This window comes from Vicugna pacos, chromosome 10, assembly GCF_048564905.1.
Source record: "Vicugna pacos chromosome 10, VicPac4, whole genome shotgun sequence".
Taxonomy (NCBI): Eukaryota; Metazoa; Chordata; class Mammalia; order Artiodactyla; family Camelidae; genus Vicugna; species Vicugna pacos.
The window spans coordinates 60,502,526-60,514,552 of record NC_132996.1 but is presented as its reverse complement, the minus strand read 5'-3'; the positions used below and the strand labels follow the sequence as shown (position 1 = coordinate 60,514,552).

At 39.2% G+C, this 12,027-nt stretch overlaps 1 protein-coding gene across 7 annotated transcripts in view; it reads left to right on the top strand.

Moving 5' to 3' along the window:
• Positions 1–12,027, top strand: part of CKAP5 (cytoskeleton associated protein 5) — an 89,641-nt gene that overhangs the window by 75,345 nt on the left and 2,269 nt on the right. For all 7 annotated transcript variants that reach the window (XM_006212285.4, XM_072969887.1, XM_072969885.1 and 4 more), the window contains exons 36-42: positions 7,066–7,245; positions 7,719–7,906; positions 8,427–8,502; positions 9,344–9,532; positions 9,629–9,766; positions 10,185–10,268; positions 10,367–10,526. In XM_006212285.4, the coding sequence (XP_006212347.1) occupies positions 7,066–7,245; positions 7,719–7,906; positions 8,427–8,502; positions 9,344–9,532; positions 9,629–9,766; positions 10,185–10,268; positions 10,367–10,526 (1,015 nt within the window). The remainder of the gene's footprint in view (positions 1–7,065; positions 7,246–7,718; positions 7,907–8,426; positions 8,503–9,343; positions 9,533–9,628; positions 9,767–10,184; positions 10,269–10,366; positions 10,527–12,027) is intronic.

The following is a 12,027-nucleotide window of genomic DNA, read 5'->3' as shown; positions in this document are numbered from 1 at the left end:
GAGCCTTTCTGGCATGGTAGTAGGACCCCAGGCTGGGTGAGGAGGATATCCACGTGTGTTGGAGGGAAGCAGGGTGGCAGGCAGGTGACTCAGAATGGGGAGTCAGAGCCAAAGCAGGAGAAATGAGCAGGGGGAAGGGCTGGTGGCAGAGATGGGAGATTGGGACATACAAAGGGATCAGTCAAATAAATAAATACAATGAGGGAAATGGGAGCCAGGTTTCTCACTGTCAGAGGACGACAATACAAATATGGAAGGACAGCAAAATAGAATAAACTCTGGTGTTGGACCAGAATTAGATGCATCAGTATGAACTTGTGGTTTTCAATAGACAGATGTAGAAATAACAGTGTGAATGTATATGTGGCATATAAATGTATGTTATAGATTATATACATATATAGGTATATAATATACATATGTTCCCTAGCTCTTTTCACTGAGAGGACCTGAAAACAGCAATACCCTAACAGCAATGAGCACCCCAGATCTTGTCTTCTAAATACCATTTTCTACTGAAAGGAATAAGGGTTCCTTGAGAAGTGGCAGATTCCAGGGCTGAATCAGGGAAAGTACAGGATGATCCTGGAGTATCTTGTTGCACCAGACAGCAAGGGACATGTGGAAGGACACAGAGGCCAACCAGAACAGACTTACTGTTTGAACAGAACACAGTTTGAACATCAAAATAAATAGTGATAGTAATGAGTTATAACCCCATAAACTGAATATAATTTATAAGGTTATTGAAGTCAATAAAATTTAATAAAATAGGAAACCACAAGCCCATGCATATATAAGCTAATTAAAAATTTGAAGAGAAATGGAATATTTACATAGCTTCATAGTACCTCCCCACAAAATACAAAGGACAAACAGATTAAAAGTACCCAAAAAAAACACCAAAATACAAAGAATGATTTGCCAGAGAAACCTAGCAGATACCACCTTAACTAAGTGATCAAAGCAAACATAATCAATCATACGACAAAATGAAATTATGTGCCACCTGATAGGATCCAATGGGAATTCAGCGTCACTTTGCTGACATTCCTAATATCATCTAATCATGAGGAAACATCAAACAAATGTAAACTGAGGGACATGTGACAAAGTCTCAAGGTGAAGAAAGTCAAGGAAAGACTGAGGAAACTGGTCTAGACTGAAGAGACTAAGAGACATGACAGTGAAATGCAGTGCATGATACTAGACTGGCCTTCAGCTATAAAGAACATAATTGGGGCAACTGGAGAAAATGGGATGGAGCCTGGGGATTAGATGGTAGTGACAACAGTATTTGCCTGACTTTGATCCTTGTAGCATGAGCATGATTATGGAAGAGAATGTCCACAAGAATGCATGCTGAAGTATCAGAGGGGCATGGAGCATCAGACTGACACTCGCAAATGATTCAGGATTTTAAAAAGTTCTTTTACTACACTTCCTACATTTCTGTAGCATTTGAACCTTTTTTAATTGGGGGAAAAGCCACTCTGGCCACTCTGTAGACACCAGATTGTATGGGTGGGGCAAGCATGGATTCTGAGAGACCTGTTAAGAAGCTATGGCTGTAGTTCACATGAAAGATAGGTGCACTAGGATGATGGTAGTGGAGAGGAAGAAGAGTAGATGGTTTCAGGGTGTCTTTCAGAGGTAGAGTCCACAGGACTTGGTGATACATTGAATGTGAAATGAAGGAGGAGAGGAATAAGTAGTAGTTCCTTGTTTTTTGGTATGAGCAACTGGCTGGATAGTGGTGCTGTGTACTGAGATGGGGAAGGATGGAGGAAGAGCTGAGAGGTGGAAATGAAGAGCTACATCTTTGCTGTCTTAAGTCTGAGAAGCTATTAGACATCCCCACAAAGACAGATGGTGAGGATAGAAGGGGAGAACTGGAATCCTAGCACGAGGTTTTTGCTGTTGTTTGACAGATAGTCTCCTGTTAACAGTTTTGATATTGGAAGAAAAACAAATAGAGGGGATTTTGGAAAATAGTGACTTGAATGCATGCATCCCTGTGACCTTTTTCTGTCAACTTCAGTCCAACACCATCTGCCTTTTCTGAGTAGAGGAGCTGCTGGGTCAGGTGGGTAGAATCTGAAATGTGTAAGCAAGTCCAAGCTCTATATGGTACAAGTACAAGACTTTTTTCCATATGGGCCTAAGGAGAACCTGAGGTTCAATAGTGTAGCGCCCAGGGAATAGGATCAAAACGTCAGAAATCCTGCAGTGATTGCTCTTTTCATCTGTGAAGATTGGTAGTGTCCCAGAGGAAGAGTAGTGGTGACCTATGTGAGTGTTAGTAGGAGGACCTGGTGTTCTCTTCTGCCTCCAAGGAACTACGGGGAGCGGGAGAAAAAGGCTGAATTCACTATCTGAGCCTGGCAAGTCTGTGGCTTCTATACCTTTAGAGACCAAAGAGCAGAAATGCCTGCTCTTGGTACTTTGCCATATGACTAACAGCTTGCCAGTCGGTGTACCACAGCCTGCAGGGCAGAAATGCTGTATCTCCCATTCTCAGATTGCCATTCTTGAGAGTTTCCAAAAGGCAGGCCCAAGATTGAATCCTGAATATGTAAAGAATCATAACATACCTTAAGGGACCCAGTAACTGGGAAGAAGAATAAAATAAAATAACCAGAACAGCAATGTCCTGGCAAAATAAAACTGCTAAAGGAGACATGATGACCATGATGGGGAAGGGAGTAGGGTGCAGAAAGATTCTTCCAAGGGAAAAAACCATGGCTTTAGAATTTTTTAATTGAGTAGAAGGACTGAAGGAGAGAATGAACGCTACAGAAACCAAATTAGTGGTCTGAATGAAAAGGGTAACAAGATTGTTCAGTGGGCAAAGGATAGTCTTTTAAACAAATGATGGTTGGAAAAATGTTTCTCCACATGCAAAAGAATGAAGTTCGACTCTCATACCATATACAAAATTTAACTCAAAATGGATCAAAGACATAAATGTAAAAGCTAAAATTGTAAAATTCTTAGGAAGAAACAGGAGAAGACCTTCATGATACTGAATTTGGCAGTGACTTCTTGGATATGACAACAAAATAGGCAAAAAAAAAAATTAAATTGAACTTCATCAAAGTTAAGACCTTTTATGCATCAAAGGACACTAGCACAAGAGTGAAAAGGCAACTTACAGAATGAGAGAAAACATTTGCAAATCATATATCTGATAGGGGATTAATAGCCAGAACACATAAGAACTCCCAGAACTCAATAACAGAAAAACAAAACCCAGTTCAGAAATGGGCAAAGGACATGAATAGACATTTCTCCAAAGAAGATACACAGATGGCCAATAAGCAAGTGAAAAGATTTTTACCATCATTAGTCATTAGGGAAGTGCAAATCAAACCCACAGTGAGATGCCACATCATACCCATTAGGGTTTTTTTTTCTTTCTTTTCTTTTTTTCCGTCTAATGGGAAATAACAAGCGTTGATGAGGATGTGGAGAAATTGGAACCTGCTTGTATTGCTGGTGGAAACATAAAGTAGTATACCAATTGTGGAAAACAGTTTTGCATTTACTCAAAAAGTTAAACATAAAATTATAATAAGATCCCCAGACTCCCTCCTAGAACGCAGGGGTTCAGACAAATACTTGTGCACTAATGTTCACAGCAGCATTGTTCACAGTAGACAAAGGGTGGAAACAACCCAGGTATCCATCAACAGATGAATGGATAAGCAAATGTATATACATAGAATGGAATATTACCACCCATAAAGAAGAATGAAATTCTGACACATGCTACAACGTGATGAACCTTGAAAGCATTATACTAAATCAAATAAATCAGGCACAGAGGGACAAATATTGTTTGATTTGACTTATATGAGGTACCTAGAATAGCCAAATACACAGAGGCAGAAAATAGAGTTTACCAAGGGGTTGGGCAAGGAGGTGGATAGAGTTATTATTTAATGAGTACAAATCCTGTTTGGGATAATGACAAAGTCATGGAAATAGTGATGATGGTTATACAACATTGTGATTATACTTATACGATTGTTCACTCAAAAATGGTTAAAGTGGTAAATTTTGTATTATATATATTTCACAATAATTTTAAAAAATAATAAAACCCTCAGCAACAAAAAATTCAAGTATCTAGGAATTATGAAGCGGTGTATATGTATGACCTTTACAGAGAAAATTGTAAAGCTTTGTTGAATGACACCAGAGAATTTCCAGATAAATGGACAATATACTGTGTTCACAATTTCAGGATTGTAAAGATGGTAGTTCTCAGATTAATCTGTAAATTCAATGCCATTCCCATCAAAATCTTAATAGTTTTTTTCTGAAGTTGAGAAGCTGATTCTAAAATTTATATGGAAAATCAAAGGGCGTAAGAATAGCAAAGATCATTTTAAGACAATTTTTAAAAATAACACAGTGGAGAGGACTTGCATCACTGACTATCAACATTGATTACAGAGCCACTATAATTAAGTCAATGTAGTACTGGCCCAGGGATAAGCAGATAGACCCTTGGGATGGAACAAAGTGCCAGAAACAGACTCACATCTATATAGGAAACTTAAAGCAGAGGAAGCATTAAAAAATCTGTTAACAAATACAAAAAGTGAAAGATATACTGACCAAATTCTTTGCCAGTAACCCAACAAAATTTTTAATAAATAGTATTAATATCACAAAAAATATTGGCTACTTGGAAAGCATGAAACACCCTCCTAAGTAACCCTTTGATCAAAAAAACAAAAAACCACCCAAAACTCTTATTAGTGAAGGGAAAAGCATTTCACTCTAAAACTATTGAAGCTGTTGAACTCAGAAAAATGTATTGCCTGAAGCGCACTTATGATTGAATAAAAGCTAAAATAAAGAAACTTACTACTGACACTTAGAAATTAGAAAAATTAGGAGGAGGGTATAGCTCAGTGGTAGAGCATGTGCCTAGCATGCATGAGGTCCTGGGTTCAATTCCCAGTACCTCCAGTAAAATAAATAGATAAATGCAATTCCCCCACCAAAAGACAAAAAAAGAAATTAGAAAAACTTAAAAGAAATTTGAGGGTAGGAAATAATGAAGCTAAAATTCATGAAATTGATTTTTAAAATAATAAATCTAAAAGCTGGTTCTTGTTAAAAAAAAAAACTAAGTTAAAAATTTAAAAAATCTCTTACTAGCCTGATTAGAGAGCAAAAATACAAGTATCAGGAATGAGGAAGGAACCAACCATAGATGCAGAAGAGATTTTTTTTTTTAATAAGATAACACACACGTAACCTTGTGGAAACTTGAAACAACAGATCCCCCTTCCAAATTTTTTGAAATAACCAAGGAATTTGGGGAGACCATTTAAAAAAAAATGAGGGAAGCTCAGAATGAAAAGACAAGTTTGATCATATAAGAATTTTAAGATTTTAATCTGAGAAATGTACCACATACTGTTGATAAACAAGTGTTATATTGTGGAATATATTTGATTTGTAACCCATATGACCAATAAAGGATTAATAGCTATAGTAAACAGAGCTATTATCAACTCTTGAGAAAGAGACCCTAATAGAAAAAAATAACCCAAGGAAATGAATAGACAAATAACAGAAGATATCCAAATGGCCAGTAAACACATGAAAAATATCCAGACCCAACCCCACCATAGAAATGCAAATTAAAATAATAAGATAATCACTTTTAAACCATCAGAGTGGCAAAAAGTAAAATGAGTAGTAATAACACATACAGCTGATGGAGACACTGAAAAAACAATATTCTCATATGTTAAATGTAGAAATGTGAGTTACATGTTAATGCCTTTTTAAAGAAAGCAACATAATAATATCTATTATACCATAATTTAAAATATTTTATCCTCCAGCCAAAAAAGTTAAACTCTTGAGACTCTCATTTAGAAATTAAACACAGGTACATTAGGATATATACACAAAGATGTTTATTGCAGCATTATTTGTAGTGGACAAAATTCCAGACTGGAAACATGTTGAAAGGTTCTCAGGAAGGGAATGATTAAGTTTTGATGTGTGCATATGTGGACTGTTATGCAGCCTTTAAAAGTAAAACTATTTTTGATGACTTTAGGGATTTTCATAATTTTTTGTTAGGAAAGCTAGATGCAGAGAATTGTATTTGCTATAAATAGTCTTGTTAGCATAAACAGTGCCCTGAACCTTGACCCCTACATATGTGTGCATGTGTGGTTGTCTATGATTCTGTGAACATGAAAGGATATATATCAGACTGTTAATTACCTTGGAAAAAGAGGAGGAAGCCCCCTCCAAATACATACATATTTTTTTGTTTTGTCCATGCTGAGATAGCATTGTTAAACAGCCCCTGTTATATAAAATTATTTGTTCCTGCTTATGGGATATACATGTGTAAAGAGAACCACTGGCTTCCTCAACACCAGGGGGCACCGTTCACACTGCAGTCTATAAATGGTGCCCCCTAGAGTTAGGCAGTGTAGCAGCCCTGCACGAAAAGATCTTCATGAAGATTGACATGATTGTCTCAGAATGTAATTTATGTAATCATAAAAATAAAGATCTTTTTACAGTAATGAATATGAAATACTTGTTTTTTCCTATAGAAACATTTTACTGGTAGTGACCTGGATCAAGATGTGAGAAACCTGAGTTTTGAGTTTGAACTAAGTAGTCTGATTTTATTGAGCCTCACTGTTCTCATCTGGTAAATGGAGATCTTACTCTCAGCCCTGACTACCTTCAGAGCTGTTGGAATGAAATAAAATAAAATAAAATAAACACTCTTTTTAATAAATTAGACATTTAAACATTGGGATTGTTATTCTCTACACGTGATAGTGTGCCTCTTAGACTAGAAGCTGCAATTAATTCACCTAATGGTATCTTGCTTAGTAAATATTTGTTGAATGATTGAATTCCTAAGGAATTTATTTGTAAAGTGACTGGGTTTTTTCAAAGTAAGATAGGAGAAGTGCTTTGCTAATAAATATTATAGAGACTTGTAGTGTCTTCCTGCTACTTAGAAGTATGAAGTTTGGAAATACATCTTGGAATTTTTGTTACCAGATTGATGAGGTCCTGAGACAGGAAGACAAAGCTGAAGCAATGTCTGGCCATATTGATCAGTTTCTGATAGCCACATTCATGCAGCTGAGACTCATCTACAACACACATATGGCAGATGAGAAACTGGAGAAGGATGAGATCATCAAGTTGTATAGCTGTATCATTGGCAACATGATTTCGGTAAGGACACCTCTGCAGGTCACGAGCTTCCCTTCAGTTTCTCATCCTGCCCAGGTTCTAAAGCCTGAGTCAGTTCAGGTGGTCCAGTAAGTCCTGTGTCACTTGTGGGATTTTACATGCAGGCTGTTGTCTACTTCTACTGGATGTTGGGCAACACTCCAGCTTACCTTATTGTTAGGATTCTTACAAACTACTGGAATTCTGCTTCCTGTCAGTTTCTTCACCAGTCATAGTTGGTCCCTATCTGGCTTTTCACAAATAAAAATACATTAAAAATACTTTTATGAAAGGAAAGAAGCACATCAATTAATTTTGGCTTTTAGAGGATTGGGAGAGTGTAGTGATTTTTCCCCCAATACTCTGAATTTTTGTAAATACAATATAATTGTTTACTAGAATATACCACCCATGTTTATCTTCTTTGCTCTGTGTATTGAGTTTCATACCTCTCTAACACAATTATGATTGGATAGCTATTTCAGATAGAAAGCCTCGCCCGGGAGGCTTCTACAGGAGTGCTGAAAGACCTGATGCATGGTCTCATCACCTTAATGCTGGATTCTCGAATTGAAGATCTGGAGGAAGGACAACAGGTGATCCGCTCTGTGAACCTCTTGGTGGTGAAAGTTCTGGAGAAGTCAGACCAGACCAACATCCTGAGGTACATCTGTACTCTGAGCATTAGAGCCTGAAACAGCTTCTCTCTTGTCTACTCATAAAAACCAGAAGGCACTAGATCAGTTGTAACTTTAGGTTTGCCTAATAAGTTGAGTTATTATTCTTTTCTTCCTCAAGAACCAAAGGTATTCCAACCTGAGACAGCAGCTAAAACTAGTAACAGCTCAGTAAGCCAGACAGTATCATGAGAAATTTTCTAGAATAGGACTGTAGAGTTTATATGTTACCCTCTCTTTCATGTACATTTCACATATATTTCTTTCTCAGCTACCAGTGACAGTGACAAGCTTTACCAATTACCGAGTGCTAACTTACAAAGCTTAGATAATTGATGTTTATTTTCTTAATAATTGAATGGCAAGTAATCAGAGAAAATTCCAGATCCATAAGCTCTCAATTTCAGATTAAGAATATTTACATTCAACCTTTCAATTACTGATTTTAATTAGAATGTAGGTTTGAAACTTACTAATGCTATTGTGTTGGGCTTGTTTGTTTTCTAGCGCCCTGCTTGTTCTGCTACAAGACAGCCTGCTAGCAACAGCCAGTTCTCCCAAGTTCTCAGAGCTTGTTATGAAGGTGAAGTTGAGATGATTTAATCTTTTTTCTTTTTTGGAGAATTAGAAAAGAATAGCTTTATAGCTTTGCCACTCAAAGGGAGTCACAGCAGGCTAATGTCTTAAAGACTGCGAGCACCTCTCTTTTTTTTTTATCTCTTTTCTTTCAAAGATGTAATACTTTATTAGTGTGAGGAAAGACAAGTTGGAACTAAGACACAGACTCAAATCAGATAAGGCACAACTGAAAAAAATAGTTGTTCTCCATTTTTACCTTCCTCCAATATATACCCCCTAGCTCAGGCCTAAAAAATTCCTGGCCTCAAACAGTGAAAAGGAAGAGCTGTTTTGTTAAGTATCTTACCAGTTTTCCTAGAATCAAAAGTCAAGGAGTTTGATGGGACAAATTTCATTTCTTTGGGGGGAAAAGATATGTATAGCTTTATAATGTTTTGGTCTCTTTGATAGAAGACTCCAAATGAACATATCTATAGCATATACTGTTATTACACTCCTCAGGTTAGATTTGATTAAGTAATGTGAACTACTCTAGTCTCAGGTACCAAATAAACCCAAGACAAAATTTCCTCATTTTCTCATCATTTAAGGCCCCTGTCTCTAGGGAAGTGGGAGGGAGGAGTGGAGATGGTCAGATGGGTGACTTGTCACACTTTAGCCAATGACATGGTTGAAGTGAATAAAGCTGTTTATGTTCATGAACCTGGAAGATCTGATGAGCTACATCCATATCCCTGACCATCCTTTAGAAGTGATCCCCGAGCTTAGGGGAAATGAGTGGTGACAAAGATTATCCTCATTCTTCAGTGACTCTTTCTAACTTTTGTGGGGTTTTTTCTCAATAGTGTCTCTGGAGAATGGTTCGACTACTACCTGATACCATCAACAGCATTAATCTGGACAGAATTCTTCTGGATATACACATCTTCATGAAGGTCTTCCCCAAAGAGAAACTAAAGCAATGCAAAAGTGAATTCCCCATAAGGACCCTAAAAACGCTGCTGCACACTTTATGCAAATTAAAAGGGCCCAAGGTGAGTGAGTGAAAACAGTAGCGGGTCCCCAAGAGTGCTTGAGAGAGCATCATGGAGTGGCATCACTGCCCTTGAACGTACACGTGTCTCCCTCAGATCCTAGACCACCTAACAATGATCGACAACAAGAATGAGTCGGAGCTGGAGGCCCACCTCTGTCGGATGATGAAGCACAGTATGGACCAGACCGGGAGCAAGTCTGATAAGGAAACAGAAAAGGGAGCATCTCGAATCGTGAGTGTTCTGACTTGAAAGGCTGAGGAAGGTGTTCTTGTCAAAGCGATAAGCCCCTGGAGCCTTTCTCAGGGCCTAAGGTGAAGGCTCAGGGATTGGTCTAGTCTTGAAGTTTTCAAATATCAACTACCTATAACCATGTGCTTTTTGTCCCTAAGAAAGTTCCCTAGATAAATCCACTGTGAGCTATTTAGCTGGGGGTGGAGGGGCAGGTCCCTCCTCTTCAAGTTTAGTTGAAAACCTGAGACTGTCAGTTTCTCTGCTGCAGCCCCTGCCCTGGTGGAGCCTCTGTTCTGTGCAGAAACATACCAGAAAGGGCTGGACTTTGAGATATTTTCAGTCTTCTCCAACCACTGGTTCCTACTTAGTAACTCAAGTCTAACCTATCATTCCTGCCTTGTGTCTTTCAACTTTTCAGGATGAAAAATCATCAAAGGCCAAGGTGAATGATTTCTTAGCAGAGATTTTCAAGAAGATTGGCTCTAAAGAGAACACTAAAGAGGTGAGAGGGAAAGAGTTCACCCAAATGGGGATCTGCTTTATGGAAAAGGGTCGCTGACTAACATCCATCCCCACCTCTTCCTTTTTCTTGTTAACTAGGGCCTAGCAGAGTTATATGAATATAAGAAGAAATATTCAGATGCTGACATTGAACCATTTCTGAAGAATTCCTCACAGTTCTTCCAGAGCTATGTTGAGAGAGGCCTTCGGGTGATTGAGATGGAGAGGGAGGGCAAAGGCCGTATTTCTGCTTCCACAGGTATGGTTTCCTCCACTGGCTCCAGGAATAAGCTCAAATAGCTCCCAGCCTCAGGAACCAGAGGTTTTGCTAGGTTTACATTTATATCCATGCACCTCACTACTTAATGGTCACCAGTGACGTTCACGTTGCTGCAGACAGTGGTCAACTCTCAGTTACCTGCCTCGACCCATCGTTGGTGTTTGGCCTTGACAACAGTCTCTGCTCTTGAAACAGTTTCTCCCCTGGGCTTCTGGGTCTCCATGCTCTCTTGCTTTCCTCCTCCCTCGCTGCTATTCCCCCTTGGCTTCTCTGACTCATTCTTCTTCTCCCTGAACTCTTAATGTTGGTGTCCCCCTAGGTTCAGTCCATGATTCTCTCTCCTTTCTTACTCTCATCCCCTTAATTAATCCATCTACTCTCATCACTTTAAATACCATTTTTATGCCAGCAAGGCCCAGCTTAGACCTCCTTCCTCACCTCAGCTGATAGGTCATGCACAGCATCTCCGTGGGGTTTCCAGCAGGCATCATAAACCCAGTGTGTCAAAGACTAATTAAGCTCCTGAGAGTCTCCAAGCCTGCTCGTCTGCATTCCTCTCCATGTCACTTGTTGGCAACTTTGTCCTTCTAGCTTGCTCAGCTTTTGAGTACTCTCTTCCTCTGTCAGGAAATCCTTTTGTCTCTACCTGCAAAACATACTCAGAGTCCACCCCCACTTCTCATCTCCATCACTGCCACTGCCCTGATCAGAATAGCATCATCTCTTATGTGCATTCCAGCACTATCCTGCCTGATCTCCCAGCGGCCACTCCCGCCCCCCATAGTCGTTTCCACAGTAGCATCAGAACGGTGCTTCTCAAACACTTTCCAAAGGCTGTCCCTTTCACTCAGCAAAGCGAAAAGCCTTACAGATAAGGTCTGTGAGGTCTGAGATATGGCCCCCTGATGCCTCTAGAATCTGCTCTCCCCTGCTGCTCAACCTGACTTTCATTTCACTCCAGCCCCACCAGCCGCCCTGCTGTGCCTGGTACACACCAGGCATATACCTTCTTAGGGCCTTTGCACTGGCTATTGCTTACATGTAGATTGCTCTTCTTCAAGACAGTCTTGAGGCAGCTCCTTTTTCTCCTTCACATCTTTGTTCAAATACCACTGTCGCAGTGAGACCTGATTTAAAACTTGCAAACTACCCCTCACCTCCCGTAGCACCTGACCTCTCTAACATGCCGTAAGACATAATGTTTATTAGGTTGCTTGTTGGATGTCTGTCTGTTTCTGCTAGAATTTAAAATCCACAAGAGTAAAGATTTTTGTCTGTTTTGTTGCCTGGCACATAGTAGGCACTCAGTAGGTATTTGTTCAATGATATGAATGGATGCTTATTCTGATGTTAAGCTGAAATATTACTGTCCCCACAGTGAAAAAGCCAGTACTGGTGTTCCTGCTCACAGGATCTAGAGACAAATGGGAGACTTAGGAGGTGTCAGTTACAGGAAATAGCTGTCAAGAACCTGAAACCA